Source organism: Conger conger, chromosome 8, assembly GCF_963514075.1.
Source record: "Conger conger chromosome 8, fConCon1.1, whole genome shotgun sequence".
Lineage (NCBI taxonomy): Eukaryota > Metazoa > Chordata > Actinopteri > Anguilliformes > Congridae > Conger > Conger conger.
The window spans coordinates 45122876-45143605 of record NC_083767.1 but is presented as its reverse complement, the minus strand read 5'-3'; the positions used below and the strand labels follow the sequence as shown (position 1 = coordinate 45143605).

At 51.0% G+C, this 20730-nt stretch overlaps 1 protein-coding gene across 1 annotated transcript in view; it reads right to left on the bottom strand.

Annotated features, from left to right (window-relative positions):
- exoc4 (exocyst complex component 4) overlaps positions 1-20730 on the bottom strand; it is a 155824-nt gene that overhangs the window by 27538 nt on the left and 107556 nt on the right. Inside the window, exons 12-14 of the mRNA XM_061253074.1 lie at positions 14206-14342; positions 10501-10656; positions 1616-1794 (exon numbers count right to left, since the gene is read on the bottom strand). Coding sequence (XP_061109058.1) covers positions 1616-1794; positions 10501-10656; positions 14206-14342 — 472 coding nt within the window. The remainder of the gene's footprint in view (positions 1-1615; positions 1795-10500; positions 10657-14205; positions 14343-20730) is intronic.

Below are 20730 nucleotides of genomic sequence, written 5' to 3'. Positions count from 1 at the left end.
GTGTTATATTTATTTGGTTTGGGAAGGGGACAATACCTACATTATGAGCATTTCGCTCACATTTCCAGGCGGAAATTGGACTGTGCAAATGTAAACTAATGTTCTGGAGCACATGTGGCATTGTTTGAGGGACAACAGAAAAACACACCGATAATCCACACAGCAGATTGCCGTTTCTTACATACACACACTCTAGGCACGCACAACTATCTGTACAATAACCCCACGGGGAATGACAACAAATACATACATGAATTGTTTTTAAAATCACACCAGCAGCCCTTTAAGGTGTGTTTTATTTCCTGCGGGTAAGAAGGAAACAGAAAGAAAAGTGCGTGGGGCCGTAGGTCGGCTTTGAGAAAAGTTTGGGAGGCGGTGTGACACTCGACGGATCAGCCGGAATGAGCGGCCTTAATCTGGCCAATATTACACTGGCAGAAACGAGTGTTCGTCTGGAAGACAAGAAAGGGGGAAAATGACTTGTTCATACCTGACTGGCTCCGTAATATAAAATCCAATTTGGGGGGGAAAAGAAGAGATAAGGGTTTCCGGCCATACTGTTCCCATCAGCTCTGCAAACACTAAATAATGAACAATACGGAGGCTGCCCCACCACGATAAAACACTCCATTAATGCCACTCTGTTAAATTAATGATAATTATGCCACGTTCGCAACTGGGCTCTTATTGAATTTTTATCTGCTGTAAGAGCAATATGGAGCAGACTTTTCAAAGAAAATAATGAAAATAGAAAGGTAATTTACCATCTTGAAAAAGCCGCAACCTTCAGAAGGGATTGCGGGAGGAATTAAACATTTTGATTGATTGATGGCCAACAAAGTATTAGGCTATCATCTGTCTGCACTGTCGGGGGGCTGTTCTGCCCATCAGCGCTAAGTATGTCTTTAGCCCGTACGTACGAGGATGGAGTGCGTAACTGTGTGTGTGTGTGTGTGTGTGTGTGTGTGTGTGTGTGTGTGCGTGTGCATGTGTGTGCCCGTGTGTGTGTGTGTGTGTGTGTGTGTGTGTGTGTGCATGTGCATGTGTGTGCCCGTGTGTGTGTGTGTGTGTGTGTGTGTGTGTGTGCCCGTGTGTTGCGTGTGCATGTGTTGTGTGTTGTGTGTGTGCGTGGGTGTGTGTGCCCGTGAGCATGCGTTGTGTGTGCCTGTGAGTGTGTGTGTGTGTGTGTGTGTGTGAGTGCATGTACATCCGTGTGCAGTACACCAGTACTTTTCCTGAAGAAGCAATCACTCCATTTTCAAAGTCGCTGAGGTGTCCTGCTGTAGATAGTCCTGCCCTAACGACAGGCAAACAGGCCGTTCCTGCATTTGTAGCCATGACCGATGCGATTTGCCTCATTAATGGACAAGCTTCTGCTTTGCATATGCTTTCTTGTCCCTATGCTCTGGTTTTACAATGTTTCTTTCACTACTTGTTAAGCGTTTGCTTTTGTGTGTATACCTTGCAATCCTAGCCCAGCAAGAATGTAATACTGCGCATGCACATCTTTGTGTCGCCGTTTTCTTTGCGTTCTTATGTACCCTTGTGTAGTACTTGCCTTAAAAATACAGAGTGCAGTGTATAGCAGTCTATAGCTGAGGGGGGCAGTACTCACTCTGAGCCTGGGGCAGTCCGGAGAAGAAGCCCTTCAGTCTTCCTGCCAGCCATTCCATGCTCTCCTGCAGGTTGGCCAGAGCCTTCAGGTCGCTGACATCACGCAGGATCTCGTTCTGGGGGATCAGCTTGTCTCCTAGGTTACCCGTCAGCACCTCCGACTCCTTGGCAAAGGCCGCCCTGTAAGGAGGGAGCAGGGAGGTTTTCAGGGCCGGAAACTTCTGGAACAGGCTAGGGGGAGACATTGGGGCTGTACTGGACCGAGAGAGAGGGGACCTAAACGTTCCGACAGGGACAAAGTCACACCGAAATGCGTGACGGTACAAGCCGGAACGTTCCAGAATTTGCGAGGCGACACACAGGAGTGTTGTGGAATGCGTAAGAGGACAGGGCATTCGCCGATGGGGCACTATACCAACAATAACACGCTGCTCTGAACAGGCCTGCTGATGAAGTCTCTCACCAGGACGGGAGCTGGACCGCAGCCAACCGTCCGCATCGATACCAACGAGCCTCCGAATGGGGCCTGCAGGCATGTCCCTTAATCAAACCCCCGCCCAACCCCACCCCCCCCTCTCAGCACCGCTCACTCAGCCATTACGGGGAATTATCCCCTATTATCCACAAGTAAAGCACAGACATGAGGGGGGAGGGCTGTCATTGGGACAGAGACGGAGACAGGCCTGTGCGGTTTGCTCCTCACGAAGCCCCGCTCACTCCTGAGGGATCTGCCGTCTTCTGAATGGCCAGCAGGGCACAAGATCACAGCCCTCTACAGCAGGGCTCTCAATGACAGAGACCCCATTCGGAGGGAACATAGCTCGCTAGTACCCTGCACAGCAGGGGTGTCTAACTCCAGTCCAGGGGAACGCAGCATCTCCTGGTTTTTAGTGGGTTTCAGCACAATTAAATTGATTAATGAGGCCTCCAGGACTGAAGTAAACCTGCAGACACTGCAGCCCTCCAGGACTGGAGTTAAACCGGCAGACACTGAGGCCCACTAGGACTGGAGTTAAATCTGTAGACACTGTGGCCCTCCAGGACTGGAGTTTTACATCCCTGCTCGACAGGGTACTAGGCGGCCATGTTCCCTCACGATGGACTCACTGTCATTGAAGGGCGGCGTGCCAGACATATAAATTGAACAAGTTTCCCTGACAAACTCCAGCGGTCCTAAGATTTATCAGTCGCAATTTCCATCAGTCCCAACATCTATCCAACCCCAGCACACCGACCGCGCGGTGGAGAGATGGGAACCATGAATAAAATATGACCTGGCGACGTTTCCGTGTTGTCGGCAGCGCGTCCCGTCTTTAATTTGAACCTGGGGTGCCGGGGCTCCGGGACGAGACGCCTCGTTCACGCCAGCCCCTCAGATGGCGGCTTCCATTACGAGACGTCTTTGTTGGGATCCATCAGCGAGATGGAGGCTCTTTAATGAAGGGCCGTTCGTCTTCCTGCCATGAGAGGCATCATTAGTACCGGCCCTGCCTGCGAAACCGAACACCGGGACAACAGCCCGATCGATGGCGTGGGGAGAGACGGGCCGAAGACAGGAAGCTGGATTTCAGCCAGCCTGTGTTAACATCCTACTGGAGATACGAGCTGTGATGCAGGCAATGTTTTCTAAATGTTACAGTGATGCTGTTGTGACGTTACTTCAACCACACCAGTGAGCTATCATCCAAACTTAGGGGCAGGGGAAAAAAAGTGGCTAAGGTGTAGCCATGATAAGATCTGAGTAGTCACATTGCTCCAGAGGGATCAATCGTAAGTTGCTTTTGATAAAAGCAAAAGCTAACTGATAACTGTAATATTGTGTATGTAATATAACGTGTGAGAGAACCACTCATGTTGCCTCTCCTGGTTCATGCCCACGTTTCGACACATCCTGGCCATCGCATCACCCTGGCTCTCTAAACTGCTCACTATACAGGACTTCATACTTTTACACCTACTTTATTGCCTTAAGTGTAACCTACTCTGGAGGAAGAGAAGAGGAAATGGATAAAATGCGGGAAAACAATTGTAAACACCTTCAAGGCGACACTGAACTGTGTTTGCTTAAGATGCGCAAAACAAGAGCCGAGCCAGCAACGGACGTGAGGGGAAGAGATTTAGTAACACTCCTACTTCCCCGCCCTGCATCGTTCACTGCGTTTACTACCGTGGGTTTAATGGAGGGCCTCTTCTCCCGCGCACTCCATTCATCCACTCGCTTTACGATTTCAAGCCAAGTAACATTTTCACAATAACGGCCATGTCCAGAAAGCAATTTCAATAACCGCGCGTTTCCCATGCATTGCAATACGCACTTGGCCCTCTCTGTCTTTGTTAACGGAGAGCTTCCGGTAATTACTTCCTGCTGATGTGGAAGGCTCCAGGGAGGGTGGATGTACAGAGGAGAACGTGCTGTATCTGTGCCCCGCTGGGACTCCCCCTGTTAAAACACTGCTCTGTCTGATAGAGCTCCACAATGGCGCCTATCAGCTGCTGTACGGGCCGCCACCAACGAAGAACAAGAGCACACTGCAGTGTCAGGGGGTGGTAAGAGTGTGTGTGTGTGTGTGTGTGTGTGTGTGTGTACGTCTGTGTGTGTGTATGTATGTGTAAATGTCCGTATGTGTGTGTTTGCATGCGTGTGTATGAATGTATGCATGTACAGGTGTATGTGCGCCCATAGGCGTACCTGTGTGTGCGAATGTATGTGCGTGTACACGTGTGTAGGTGTGGGTATGTGTGAAAGTATGTGTGTATGCGTGTATATGCGTAGATGTATGTGGGTACACATGTGTGCAAGTGGGTGTAGGTGTGTGTATGCGTTTGTCTGTGTGTGTGTGTGTGTGTGTGTACACATGTGTAGGTGTATGCATGCGTTTGTGTGTGTGTGTCTGCGATGTACTTTACTACACAGCTCACACACAGACGGACTGGGGACGGCCGCACTGTTTGAAGGGGAAGTGTAAGTTGCAGTTCTGACATGAAACAACCAGGGAGAAGCACTTATCCCTCTCTGAGGGAGCGGTGGGGGGGGTTCATCTTCGTGTGCGGACTCAAATTTATTCTGAAATATTGATCATTCGTACCCCTGGTCCTCTCCATCTGTCAGAGTTGTTAAAATGATGGATGACCTTGAGCTCATCGCTGCGTCGAGCACCTGAGAGCGTAACGGGACAGGCCATCGGGACGGGCCCTCCGAACCGCCAGACATGTGGGCCGAGCGGCAGGGGGTACGAGCACGGACCGCCGCTGACATCACAAAGACCCGCGGAGAAACAGGACCGCCGCTGACATCACAAAGACCCGCGTAGAAACAGGACCGCCGTTAACATCACAAAGACCCGCGTAGAAACAGGACCGCCGCTAACATCACAAAGACCCGCGTAGAAACAGGACCGCCGCTGACATCACAAAGACCCTCGTAGAAACAGGACCGCCGCTAACATCACAAAGACCCGCGTAGAAACAGGACCGCCGCTGACATCACAAAGACCCGCGGAGAAACAGGACCGCCGCTGACATCACAAAGACCCGCGTAGAAACAGGACCGCCGTTAACATCACAAAGACCCGCGTAGAAACAGGACCGCCGCTAACATCACAAAGACCCGCGTAGAAACAGGACCGCCGCTGACATCACAAAGACCCTCGTAGAAACAGGACCGCCGCTAACATCACAAAGACCCGCGTAGAAACAGGACCGCCGCTGACATCACAAAGACCCACGTAGAAACAGGACCGCCGCTAACATCACAAAGACCCGCGTAGAAACAGGACCGCCGCTGACATCACAAAGACCCTCGTAGAAACAGGACCGCCGCTGACATCACAAAGACCCGCGTAGAAACAGGACCGCCGTTAACATCACAAAGACCCGCGGAGAAACAGGACCGCCGCTGACATCACAAAGACCCGCGTAGAAACAGGACCGCCGTTAACATCACAAAGACCCGCGTAGAAACAGGACCGCCGCTAACATCACAAAGACCCGCGTAGAAACAGGACCGCCGCTGACATCACAAAGACCCTCGTAGAAACAGGACCGCCGCTAACATCACAAAGACCCGCGTAGAAACAGGACCGCCGCTGACATCACAAAGACCTGCGTAGAAACAGGACCGCCGTTAACATCACAAAGACCCGTGTAGAAACAGGACCGCCGTCAACATCACGAAGACCCTCGTAGAAACAGGACCGCCGCTAACATCACAAAGACCCGCGTAGAAACAGGACCGCCGTTAACATCACAAAGACCCAAGTAGAAACAGGACCGCCGTTAACATCACAAAGACCCGTGTAGAAACAGGACCGCCGTTAACATCACGAAGACCCGCGTAGAAACAGGACCGCCGTTAACATCACAAAGACCCGCGTAGAAACAGGGCCGCCGTTAACATCACAAAGACCCGCGTAGAAACAGGACCGCCGTTAACATCACAAAGACCCACGTAGAAACAGGACCACCGTTAACATCACAAAGACCCGCTGCTAACATCACAAAGACCCGCGTAGAAACAGGGCCGCCGTTAACATCACAAAGACCTGCGTAGAAACAGGACCGCCCTTAACATCACAAAGACCCGCGTAGAAACGGGACCGCCGTTAACATCACAAAGACCCGTGTAGAAACAGGACCGCCGCTAACATCACAAAGACCCGTGTAGAAACAGGGCCGCCGTTAACATCACAAAGACCCACGTAGAAACAGGACCGCCGTTAACATCACAAAGACCCGCGTAGAAACAGGACCGCCGTTAACATCACAAAGACCCGCGTAGAAACAGGACCGCCGTTAACATCACAAAGACCCACGTAGAAACAGGACCGCCGTTAACATCACAAAGACCCGCGTAGAAACAGGACCGCCGTTAACATCATGAAGACCCGGGTAGAAACAGGACCGGAGTTAACATCACAAAGACCCGCGTAGAAACAGGACCGCCGCTAACATCACAAAGACCCGTGTAGAAACAGGACCGCCGTTAACATCACAAAGACCCGCCGCTAACATCACAAAGACCCGCGTAGAAACAGGGCCGCCGCTAACATCACAAAGACCCGTGTAGAAACAGGACCGCCGCTAACATCAAAAAGACCCGCGTAGAAACGGGACCGCCGTTAACATCACGAAGACCCGCGTAGAAACAGGACCGCCGTTAACATCACGAAGACCCGTGTAGAAACAGGACCGCCGTTAACATCACAAAGACCCGCGTAGAAACAGGACCGCCGTTAACATCATGAAGACCCGGGTAGAAACAGGACCGGAGTTAACATCACAAAGACCCGCGTAGAAACAGGACCGCCGCTAACATCACAAAGACCCGTGTAGAAACAGGACCGCCGTTAACATCACAAAGACCCGCCGCTAACATCACAAAGACCCGCGTAGAAACAGGGCCGCCGCTAACATCACAAAGACCCGCGTAGAAACAGGACCGCCGTTAACATCACAAAGACCCGTGTAGAAACAGGACCGCCGTTAACATCACAAAGACCCGCGTAGAAACAGGACCGCTGTTAACATCACAAAGACCCGTGTAGAAACAGGACCGCCGTTAACATCACAAAGACCCGTGTAGAAACAGGGCCGCCGTTAACATCACAAAGACCCGCGTAGAAACAGGACCGCCGTTAACATCACAAAGACCCGTGTAGAAACAGGGCCGCCGTTAACATCACAAAGACCCGCGTAGAAACAGGGCCGCCGTTAACATCACAAAGACCAGCGTAGAAACAGGGCCGCCGTTAACATCACAAAGACCCACGTAGAAACAGGACCGCCGTTAACATCACAAAGACCCGTGTAGAAACAGGACCGCCGTTAACATCACGAAGACCCGCGTAGAAACAGGACCGCCGTTAACATCACAAAGACCCGCGTAGAAACAGGGCCGCCGTTAACATCACAAAGACCCGCGTAGAAACAGGACCGCCGTTAACATCACAAAGACCCACGTAGAAACAGGACCACCGTTAACATCACAAAGACCCGCTGCTAACATCACAAAGACCCGCGTAGAAACAGGGCCGCCGTTAACATCACAAAGACCTGCGTAGAAACAGGACCGCCCTTAACATCACAAAGACCCGCGTAGAAACGGGACCGCCGTTAACATCACAAAGACCCGTGTAGAAACAGGACCGCCGCTAACATCACAAAGACCCGCGTAGAAACAGGACCGCCGTTAACATCACAAAGACCCGCGTAGAAACAGGACCGCCGTTAACATCACAAAGACCCGCGTAGAAACAGGACCGCCGTTAACATCACAAAGACCCACGTAGAAACAGGACCGCCGTTAACATCACAAAGACCCGCGTAGAAACAGGACCGCCGTTAACATCATGAAGACCCGGGTAGAAACAGGACCGGAGTTAACATCACAAAGACCCGCGTAGAAACAGGACCGCCGCTAACATCACAAAGACCCGGGTAGAAACAGGACCGCCGTTAACATCACAAAGACCCGCCGCTAACATCACAAAGACCCGCGTAGAAACAGGACCGCCGCTAACATCAAAAAGACCCGCGTAGAAACGGGACCGCCGTTAACATCACGAAGACCCGCGTAGAAACAGGACCGCCGTTAACATCACGAAGACCCGTGTAGAAACAGGACCGCCGTTAACATCACAAAGACCCGCGTAGAAACAGGACCGCCGTTAACATCATGAAGACCCGCGTAGAAACAGGACCGGAGTTAACATCACAAAGACCCGCGTAGAAACAGGACCGCCGCTAACATCACAAAGACCCGTGTAGAAACAGGACCGCCGTTAACATCACAAAGACCCGCCGCTAACATCACAAAGACCCGCGTAGAAACAGGGCCGCCGCTAACATCACAAAGACCCGTGTAGAAACAGGACCGCCGCTAACATCAAAAAGACCCGCGTAGAAACGGGACCGCCGTTAACATCACGAAGACCCGCGTAGAAACAGGACCGCCGTTAACATCACGAAGACCCGTGTAGAAACAGGACCGCCGTTAACATCACAAAGACCCGCGTAGAAACAGGGCCGCCGTTAACATCACAAAGACCCGCGTAGAAACAGGACCGCCGTTAACATCACAAAGACCCGCGTAGAAACAGGACCGCCGTTAACATCACAAAGACCCGTGTAGAAACAGGACCGCCGTTAACATCACAAAGACCCGCGTAGAAACAGGACCGCTGTTAACATCACAAAGACCCGTGTAGAAACAGGACCGCCGTTAACATCACAAAGACCCGTGTAGAAACAGGGCCGCCGTTAACATCACAAAGACCCGCGTAGAAACAGGACCGCCGTTAACATCACAAAGACCCGTGTAGAAACAGGGCCGCCGTTAACATCACAAAGACCCGCGTAGAAACAGGGCCGCCGTTAACATCACAAAGACCAGCGTAGAAACAGGGCCGCCGTTAACATCACAAAGACCCGCGTAGAAACAGGGCCGCCGTTAACATCACAAAGAACCCGCGTAGAAACAGGACCGCCGTTAACATCACAAAGACCCGCGTAGAAACAGGGCCGCCGTTAACATCACAAAGACCCGGGTAGAAACAGGACCGCCGTTAACATCACAAAGACCCGCGTAGAAACAGGACCGCCGCTAACATCACAAAGACCCGTGGAGAAACAGGGCCGCCGTTAACATCACAAAGACCCGCGTAGAAACAGGACCGCCGTTAACATCACAAAGACCCGCGTAGAAACAGGGCCGCCGTTAACATCACAAAGACCCGCGTAGAAACAGGGCCGCCGTTAACATCACAAAGACCCGCGTAGAAACAGGACCGCCGTTAACATCACAAAGACCCGCGTAGAAACAGGGCCGCCGTTAACATCACAAAGACCCGCGTAGAAACAGGACCGCCGTTAAGACATTTAATATTTCAACTGCAGTTTTCCCCAATTTTGGAAAGCCCAGTGGTACTCGCAGGACCATCACGTAGCTCATTCGACACTGTGGTCGCCTCTTTCTGTTCTGCGGTCCGCTGACTCGCACTGTCACCGTGTCAGGAGAACAGCCTCGAGGCACGGCGAGACAGACAGGCTACAGGTGGCCCCACGATCAACAAGTTGCTCCCTCGCGCCATGAGATGAGGGCCAAATTAGCGGAAACTCTCTCTCCCCCAGGCAACGTCTAGACACAAGTTTAGACACAAAACATATTTCACGCATAAAAATGTAATTCACTTTCTCCACTAGTGAGAGACTTTAAACAGTGGGATGCAAAGTTTTGCATTTCAAGTTAATTTAAACTGGTTTTACCTTTATGAGTAATTATTGTAATGTTCACAGTTTAAAAAGTGTATGCACTATATGTACTTATATTTTCATGTATTGCTTTACTTTTGTGCACAATGAGGTTTCATTTTTATGTTCAACCAAAAGCAGTACATATACCAGTGATTCATTTCTTTTTCATTTTTGGTGGTATGGCATCACCATTGATTTTATCTCAGGTGACTGTACAGCAGTGTGTGTTAATGAGCTCTCTTCCTGAAGAGCCCTCCACTGAATCTCACCTCCTCATTTGCCATGAACCCAGCCTTTCCTGTGTTTCAGTGAAAATCCATCTTCACAATGGAGCGCACTGACTGACACCCTTCACATACTCTCAAACCCAATCCCACTGTGTCTTACTGCAGTGTGCAGGGTAAAGCCCATGTTTACTGCAGTGTGCAGGGTAAAGCCCATGTTTACTGCAGTGTGTTGGGTAAAGCCCATGTTTACTGCAGTGTGTTGGGTAAAGCCCATGTTTACTGCAGTGTGTTGGGTACAGGCCATGTTCACTGCAGTGTTAATCCAAGGTCGTGAGATTCACAGTCAGGAGACACAGGCAGAAGAGGGTACAGGTGGTCAGGTCTTTGTCTGGACGGTGAAGCGGGGTACCTGGTGAAGTCCTCTTCATCCTCCCTCTTCTGCCTCAGTGCCCGAGGCGTGGCCATGCTGGCCCAGTTGGGCAGAGACTGCAGGAGGCGGCTGATGTCCTCGTCCTTGGACCAGGATGCGCTGATGGTGAGCTTTTCTTCCGACTGGACAATTCCCCTGTACACAACGTGACATACCATAACATTATGACCAGAACAGGCCACCCAGCCTAACAATGCTCGCTTTGTCCAACCACTACGGTGTACCTACTGCTTACCCCTCCTGACAAAAAACAGCTCAAGCCAGGTTTTGAAACGGCTGGTAGCTGGTTGACCAGTTCACATGAGCTCCATACTCAACATGGTTTGACCACCTCAAGCTATATTTTGAAACAACTGGTAGCTGGCAATTTCAAGGTGGTCATAGCTGGATTTTACACCAAGGACCACTTGAATGAGATAATAAAAATGAGATAATATCTAACACTGTATCAAATCTGGTCTTGAAAGAGTTTCTGCCTTTACTGCATGACTTGATAAGCTAAACAAACACATGGTCATACTTTGCAATACCACTGTACGTACACACACACTGACACAAATATAGGGCCTCAAAAGAGGATAAAGGAGCAGAAGGTGGGTACACACATCATTTTTAAATGATACGGTACAGTGGAGCCATAATGTCCTCAAAGATGAATCAGACTGGCAATGGCACACATAATTACCCAGCTTCAAGCTCCTTATTAGAGATTACCTTGGTGATTTTCACCTCAGAATAAAGCTGAGCAGTAAATAGAAATGAGTCAAGCTTTCCATTGATAAAACCTGGAAACATACCTGCCAATCTCGGCAGCTGCCTGTCGGGCATTTATAATCACTGCGCATTCGAGAATAGGTTTTGAGAAGCAAAAACTTGTAACAGTATTTACTTTCTCACCATAAAACACATCTTCAACGCATTGTTTGAGGCATAGATTGATGTTTTTATTCATTAAGAGCTGCAGACTTGCTTTCAATGTTCCCCCACTGGTGCAGTCCTTAATAACATAGTGAGAATAATCGTTAGCTTGCTTTGAACTCTGGTCAGTTTTATGTAGCGCTTTTCTGGGTCAATACATTTCAGTATCTCTGCAATGCACATACATAAGTTCCTTCTGACATTCTCAGCAACTATTTGTTTTGTTTTCATTCTTCGGGGATAAGAGGCTTTTTATTTCCCAACAGTTGTCGACTACAAACTGGCTATGCTATTGTCCGCATGTCAATGTGAATTACACCATGCCACTGAAAAGGATCTAGGGTATCATTTGGAAAGCCAACACAGAAAAAAAAAATGTCTTGGAGACCCCACTTATGCTTATTGATTATCGGTTATTACCGTATACAATGCCAGCCACAAAACGAGAGTAGCCTGTTTAACTTGAAATAGTGGTTGCTTATAATAAACTAGCATTCTAATAAAGGATTCAAATGTAAACTGTTTTGACCACAAAGTTTTGAACATGTCAGGTCGGGAAGACCCGACTCACTGAGGCACATTAAAGACTCCATTGCTCACAAGATTCTTGACCTGCCACCGCCTGTTTAACTGGCCCCAGAGATTTCCTGTGGTGCCACTGCACCATGCTTTACGATTATGTTATAAAGTGCTATATCAATACATTATTATTATTATTATTATTATAATAACAATAATAATAATTATTATTATTATTAATGCCTTCTGTAAGCCCATGCAGTATAATACAATATACTGAAATTTTTAATGCTTTTATATAGTGTAGCAATCATGCAGCCTAACAAAGCAAGAGAAGAAAAGACTGCAGCAAATCAGGACCATTATAGAGGGGGGTGCTGTGAAAATGGTACGGCAGTACAATGTAGAGTGGACATACTGCAGTGTGAATAATTTCAGCATTAGCAAGCACACTTAAACACCAGCAGACAGGCTGCTGTATGGACAGTGTAAATAACACAAGCAAAAAAAGCTCTAGAGTTGTGAGGATAGTGTTAATGACACAAGCAGAAAAAGCTCTAGAGTTGTGAGGACAGTGTTAATAACACAAGCAGAAAAAGCTCTAGAGTTGTGATGACAGTGTAAATGACACAAGCAGAAAAGGCTCTAGTGTTGTGAGGACAGCGTTAATAACACAAGCAGAAAAAGCTCTAGTGTTGTGAGGACAGTGTTAATGACACAAGCAGAAAAAGCTCTAGTGTTGTGAGGATAGTGTTAATAACACAAGCAGAAAAGGCTCTAGTGTTGTGAGGACAGCGTTAATAACACAAGCAGAAAAGGCTCTAGTGTTGTGAGGACAGTGTAAATAACACAAGCAGAAAAAGCTCTAGTGTTGTGAGGACAGCGTTAATAACACAAGCAGAAAAGGCTCTAGTGTTGTGAGGACAGTGTTAATAACACAAGCAGAAAAAGCTCTAGTGTTGTGAGGACAGCGTTAATAACACAAGCAGAAAAGGCTCTAGTGTTGTGAGGACAGTGTTAATAACACAAGCAGAAAAAGCTCTAGTGTTGTGAGGACAGCGTTAATAACACAAGCAGAAAAGGCTCTAGTGTTGTGAGGACAGTGTTAATAACACAAGCAGAAAAAGCTCTAGTGTTGTGAGGACAGCGTTAATAACACAAGCAGAAAAGGCTCTAGTGTTGTGAGGACAGCGTTAATAACACAAGCAGAAAAGGCTCTAGTGTTGTGAGGACAGCGTTAATAACACAAGCAGAAAAAGCTCTAGTGTTGTGAGGACAGCGTTAATAACACAAGCAGAAAAGGCGCGAGCGCTGAGAGGCCCGTGTTAATGAGATAAAAGCCCGGCGCACAGATTCACAGGGGCCTGAGCGCGTGCGGGGGAGACTGCTGGGTCGGCACTTTCTGTTCCCTGGCAGGCTGAGCAGGGCCCCCCTCGCCCCCCCCCCGCCAGCCCTCGCCAAACAGCAGCTGGGACGCGGTGTTCCCAGAACCCCCTGGGGGGGTCGGTGAGGGGGAGAACACCTGGTCAGGTGGTGGGGAGGAGTGCCAGAGCGTCGGGCCTCCGTCTGCAGCTCCTGCTGTAGGGTCAGAGGTCAGGCCTCCCCCCTATCTCTCTGGGGCCCGCTCAGACAGAAGAAGCATGGAGTGTGGAAATGTCTCCATCTACAACTCCATTTTCAGCCTTCCCTTTTGTCCCTGTATTCGTGTCTTTTACTTTTCATTGTGGGGTTATCTGCACCTCCAGTGAATGTGAGAAACTGAGGGGACTCGCTATGACTGTATTAATGACTCATTAAAAGTATGTTAACTTTACAAAAACACTGTTCGCAAGATGTGCTGCATACCTTATGATAGGATAGCACTGTTGCCTGACAGCAAGAGGGTACCGGGTTGGAATCACGGGCAGAGCCTTTCTGTGTGGAGTCTGCATGCTCTCCCCATATCTGCGCGAGTTTCAACTGTGCACTCCCACAGTCCAAAGACACACAGGTCAGGCTAATTGGAGAGTCTATGTTGCCTGTAGGTACATGTGAATGGTGTGGGTGCCCTGTGATGGATTGGTGACCTGGACAGGGGATTTATTTCTGCCTCTTGCCCAACGCATGCTGGGACACGCTCCAATACCTACACCCCCGCCCCCCGCCCCCCACCCTCCCCACAACCCAGACCAGCAATAAGCAGGTTAGATTCTGGATAGCTGGATGACCGGGGGAGACCTGTACGGTGGTGTAGTAGCGTACTGTTACCTGTAGGCGGTGTTGCAGATCTCCTTGTACTCCTTCAGCTTGTCGCACACCATTTCCAGGAACTGGTTGGAGTAGGAGCTGAGGTCCTGCATCAAGGTCATCAGGTCCTGAATGGACTTCTCCACAACGACGGTGTTCTACAGAACCAACAGACCAACAGGCAGAGGAGTTCATATACTGTATTCACTCCTTGGAACACTTCTTACATTTTTCTGGCTTTAGAGTTTGAAATCATTACACTTTTCACAGAACACATATCTTATCTACATCAAATCTTACAGCTAAAGCTGCAGTGTCACAGATGATATACAAAATGTCTGCGGATCCCTCGGAGCATGGTCAAGGCGTCCGCTCTGAAGCAGGCGGTCCTACCAGACTGTCTGAACGCTGCCGAGATCAGACCATCCGTCAAAACTGAGCAGCTCTACGAGGATTAAACCGGTTAGGGAACAATCCTGAAGCCAGGGAAGACTTTGAGGGCACTAGTCTCCGATATCTCTCTTCTGCCTTATCCCCGGCTTATTTCCTTTACACAGCAAGGATTTATACAGCCGGAAATTTACTGAGGCAATTTCGGGTTAAGTAGCTTGCCCACGGAAACCACAGGGATTTGAACCTGCAGTCTCCGAGATGCGAACCCAGTTCCCTGGCCGCTACATCACTCTGCCACCCACGCTGGCGGCAGCATCTGTTTCTCCTGGCTCTGCAGAGATCCCAGCCACACTAACACACCAACCCTTCAGAGAAGGTCAGCCCAGAGAACTCTCACAGGCTGCAGTGCCCGCCTCCGCTCAGCAGGGGGCAGCAGTGACACACGGCAGATCGCATGTACCGGGAGGGTTAGGCCGTGACGGACGGACAGATACCCGCAGCCTGGCGTTCGACAGCCGACGCCATCGGTTAACAATATCGGCGGAAAGCGGAAATGGGGACGCTTATTTTTCCCTCTTTCGCACGGGAAGAGTGGATCCGCTCTCCTGCGCCTCGTCCCCACCCCCGGAGTGACAGCAGTCGCCGGAGCCAGACTCCGGTGAGCGGGAAGACGCGTGTACCTGCCAGGGGTAATCAGGCACCCCCGGGAGGAGGAGTGACAGAGACACAGGCAGGATGGAGCTCTTCTGCATAGCGCATTGTTCAATATGGGGGCTTTACGGCACCGACACTCTACCGTGACTACGTAGTGCCGCAAGCCCACGACACAGACGCATGCCAACTGACATATCTGGCTGAGCAAAGATTCGACAGGTCAGGCGGGTCCTATACAACCCAGTCCACAGCTTCAGGACACTACACGGCACGCAGTCCAAAGACCTTCCACGGTACACAGATTCTGCAACCCTGTGAGATTTTACAGTACAGAGGTTTTTCAGCCTGAGAGGGTCTACATTACTGAGAATCTACAGCACTGGTACTCTAAGCCATAGAGCCCAGCTGCAGCATACAGCACAAGACATTTATTTCTAACCTTTTAGCTCCATGGCTTTTAGACTGCATTAAGTACAGCAGTGGTGAGTAAAATCGGTATGGGAGGACGAAGACCTGAAAAGGGCTTTAGGACGCCCTATCTCACGCGCCCTGTCGAAAATGGTGATCAGTCCAGGCAGTGACCTTGGTTGCCTGATTAAAGAGGCAGAGGGTGACATCATTCTGCACGCCGAGCGTCATCCCCCGCTCTCTCTCCCTCTCCGCTGTCCCTCTATCGCGGGTTCCAGCTGCGCGTGGAGGCCGGAGCGTTCATCTGCACTCATCGGCCAGCGCGGATCTTCAGACAGACAGCGGTGGGCAGCCCACCAAAAATGCCCCTCAGACCCGTGCCACAGAGAGACGGGAGAGCGGATGATGCGTGACATGGTTCCTCCAGCGGAGAAGGCTTCCCCCTCTCTGATGTCCCAACAATTCCCCCCCCAGAAAAACCAAACAAACAACATGCGCTTGGGTTGGGAAGCTGGGGAAGGCGAAACAAACCATGTGACCTTGACAGATGGAAGGCCCATTGTGAACGGTCCCCAACATGGCAGCAGCAAGCAGAAGCGCCGTATGGGGGGGAACTACGCCAAGGGCACTGACTGACAAGGGCACACAAAAAATACCACAATATACACTAGAATGGGGATTACTTGTGAGCTGGCGGTGTTCTCAGTGGATTCTGATGGAGACTTCAGGAATGCTCACTGATGGGTCTTTGTTGATAAGTTTGGCTGCTAATAATCAAATCCAGAACATCCCATACTCCCACCAACCATCCCTTACCTGAGTGCAGGTGGGAGCGTTGATGTGAGTGCAGACCAGGGGAGGGCCGCCGACTATCAAGGAAGCAACACTTCTTTCTGGCCTACGTTCGGCGACCCTCCAGACAGACGGCATCCTAGGCCAGCTCATATCCCCGCCCCTCATGACACTTCCTGGGTGTCATCCTCCCATGCGCACTTCTCTTCCTTTTCTCTTATTCCGCCTCTTTCTCCGGGGAGCAAGTTCTTCTCTGACAGTCCCATGCGACCCATGTCCAGCCTGTCATATACGGGACTCTCCACAGACCAGTCTCTCTCCCCGCCCTTCGCCGGAACCTGCCAGAACCGCCAGGCCATTGACACATCCCCCAGGGAGCGGTAGGGTAAACAGCGGCCCCAGGGTCCATTACTCCCAATAACAGAAGCTCTGCCAGTCTGCACCCCACCCTCCACCCGCCACCCCCCTCTGATTCCAGTCATTTAACGCGCCCATTTGTCTTTCCTCCAGAAGTCATTAAAAAGTGATCAAGCTGTGAACCCAGAGATGGAGACAGACAGAGAAATAGCTCGGCCCAATTCATATAGCCAGGCGCACGAATCTTCCAGCCGAATTAACTGTCACAAAGTGAAGGGGTTCTGCCAGGGGTCGCCGGAAACTTCTCCCCGTCATCCGGCCGGCTAACTGTAAACTCGCTGAAGAGGAAAGAAGCCCCGGCCAAACTACAGCACCTGCAGGAGCACGAATGCAAAGACTGCTGATGTGAATTTGTGCAAGAGCCAGCCAGGAATATGGAAATGAGTTATATAGCCAATATAAGGAAGTGCTGTTTGTGAGATTCAATACCACGGCATTCAGCCGGCTTGCCAATTATTTTCGGATCCTACAGATGTTACGCTCCTTTATGAGTTTATAGCAGCACAAAATGTCCTCTCTCTCTCTATCTCTCTCTCTCACAAGGTTTGCCATTCACGTTCTCTGAACAGAGGGTGTGTGGGAGGAGTTAATTGGTTTACCTTTATTTTATTTTAGCTTGGTGGAAATTGGAACAGAGGAGATGGATCCAGCCTTGTGTGGTCACATTTCGCAGCGGTCTGGACCGCAGCCTTGGCAGGAACGCCTGTGTTCCAGGAGAAAGACCACTCTAACAGCACCTCAGAAAACAGTCATAATGACCGACCTTGAGAAACTCGCCACTAAAACCACCTTTTCTCAGCTCTCATGGGTAGGCAGGACATTACCCGACCTGTACAGTAACGGAGCAGATATTGTTTACGCACTGTGCCATAACTCAGTTTCTCTAAAACTCCCCTGAAACATCGGTTATAAATAAAAACAAGAGCGCGGGTGATACATTTAGAGAGGCTACATTCTTATCGATCCTGGTTCAGAGCCCATGAGCAGGGGCCCCCCCCTGGCGAACCCCCCCTCTTGGGGCATGTCCCAGTGCAAGATGGATGTCCCGGGTAGGAGCCGGTGCAGATGGGGGGGGGGGGGAGAGGGGGGGGAGAGGGGCCCTGGCCTCACCTCAGAAACGGGTCAGGGGTTTCTCCATTAATCTGGCCGCGGCCCATCAGACCCGGGGAGGGGGGGGTGGGGGTAGTTTTTGGAGGGTAGTGTTTAACCCCTCCCGACCCTCGCCGCACTCGGCACCCGTTCCGCCCCAGCGCTCGGGGTGCGACAGGGCGTGCGACAGCTGCCGTCCCCCCCCCTCTCCGACCGAGGGGTCCACCGACCCCCAGCCCCATCCCTCCGGGGTAAAACAGGGGGGCACACAAAAACAAGGGGTGGGGGAGCAGTAGGGCGATTCATCAATGTCAGCCCGACCGCTGGCAGTCGTAGGAGGACCCCGGCGACACTTGTGGCTGCCGGGACCAGGCGAGCCACCGTAAATATTCCGGATTTAAAAAACGAAAAAACTACATTTCGGGTTCTACTTTTGAGAGCCGCAGACTTGGCCCGCTGTCTGAGCTGCAGGCACTCGGAGTACAGGGTCGCCCCGGTGACAGAGGGCTCTGGAGAAGACGAATGCGGCAGAGGCAGGACGTACACATTCACAAGGGCACTCCACGTGATAAACACGCCGGCGGAACTGCAGACGCAGCGCTTTCTCCATGCAGATCCCTCAGCCCCGGCGTCGGGGAGCGTCACACCGCCGTAATTTAAATGGAAATAAAACTCGGTGATTGACTTTTCCATTTGTTCCGTAACCGCCGGGCAAGAATCCGCTCCACCACAGTCAGTCCCTCTCGCCCGATTGGCTCCCGGTCCCCGGCGGGAACGTCACCGGCTCACCTTCCGAGGCCGGGCGGCGTCCTGTCGTTTCTAATCACGTCCAATCACGCGCCCTCTGATGAGCCAAGCTTCCACTCACATCCAATCATCGGGCTGTCTGATGAGTTGTATTTTCAATCATTTCCAATCATCAGGCTCCCACATGAACCATCCTCTTTGACAGGGCATTTCAAATTTGTCTGACTTGCGCCACAATGGAGGACAACTCCTGATCAAACAAGAAAATTAATTTTTTCCATTTACTTTTCTTAAAAAAAGCATGGAAGTAAACAAGCAAGCACAACACAAACTGAACAATGTGCATTAGCTACTTCAACAAAAACCGACAAGAAATTAAGACCACTACATGCGGTTACATACACGGCAGGAGGTGCAAAAAATGCAAACAGTAACTTAGAACAAGTGAACATTTTAAGTCTCATTATAAGACTAAAACACTTAAGACAGTTTGTTTTTTGCAGTGAGACTGGCACAGAGGACTGGCCACACATGGTAGTCCTCACACCCTGTTATGTGATTTTACACTGGTGCCTCGGGAATGAAGTTCACTATCAGCGTGTGTTTCTTTGGCATGACCTGCCGACACGCCAGCGGACTCAGGGGGTAAACAGCAGCGCCGGCCCCCGCCCGGCCCCCGCCCGGCCCCCCGCCCCCACCCCCGCCCCGTGCACAGAGCTGAGGCCCGCCCCACACACGGAGCCCAGGGTGATGTTATGCCTCCTAATTGTTGGCGGATCCCAGGGGGTCCTCCGCAGCGAACTCCGCCTCATTACGCCCTGGAACAGGAGGCGGGGAGGCTCGCTGCAGGAGTGCTCTCCCAAAACAACGCCCCCGGCACCCGCTTAACTGTTCCATCAGATCAGAGGAGCGCGCGCATTCATTCCGAGGGCATCCCCCCGCCCCCCCCCTCCGCTCCTCTTCCTCCGAAAACATTCCATATGGGACTAATGGAGCGAGACGACGAACAAAAGATGACTGGATGTGCCTCCATTACCGTCGCCCTGAAGTTCCTCACGCATACGCTCGCGCACGTGTCCGGGATGACACACCGCCCCACACCCCTCATGAGACCGCCGTTCTCTGGCCTTCCTTTCTACGGAAAAAGGAGGAGTTCGGTGCTGCGTTTCCCTACGGGCTGGCAGAGAGGAGCGTTTTCACACCTCCGCAACCTCGTTCGCACGCGAGGGTCCGCTGGGAGCGGGGATGGAAAGACGCCTCCGCTCTGCGGAGGCCGCGGGGGGAGGGGGGGGGGGGGGGGGCGGACTGCGGAGACCGGGGGTGAGAAACGCTGTGGTTGTCCGTGGATACGGTGAGAAACGCTCGGCGGTCTACAGAGACGACGGTGAGAAGCACTGTGATGGTCTACAGAGACAGCCTTGAGAAAGAGTCTTCCTGCAGGACCCCTCTCTGTCGACCTGTCCTGGTCGGCAGATACCCTAACAATGACCACTGGTACTCTGCTGCTCATTAAATCCCACTGGCACACAGTATATAAAATAATCTCTGTGTCGCTGTATTCAGCTTGAGTATCATACTTTGCCTTGCAGTCAGGACTTGGACGCACAACTGGTACAGAAGCCAGTGTCCTATGACTTATGTACCTGGCTGACTTTAACCACCAAAGCAAGAACTCTCAATTCAGCGCACAACCGAGGCCGATAATCCTTCTTTTTCTCTCCCTTTCCTTACCTATAATTCCTCTTCATTCTGACAGCTAAAAAGGAACTTTGGAAGAGAGCCAAAAAAACAACAACAACCGCCCCCCCCCCGCCACATATATAAATAAAAAGACAATAAAAAGATAAACCACAAAAATCTCTCTACCTCTCTCAGTCTCTCTCCGCCCATATGTTTAGCCAGACAGCTGTACAACGAGTGAACTGTACAGCCCTGGGACCGTAACCCGCTACCTTTCTGCGAGCGCTTGGCCTTCACCAACGATAGCCGCTAACCGCGGCTATGCGCACACAGGGCGTAATTAGAGAGCGGTGCGAGAGGGGCAGG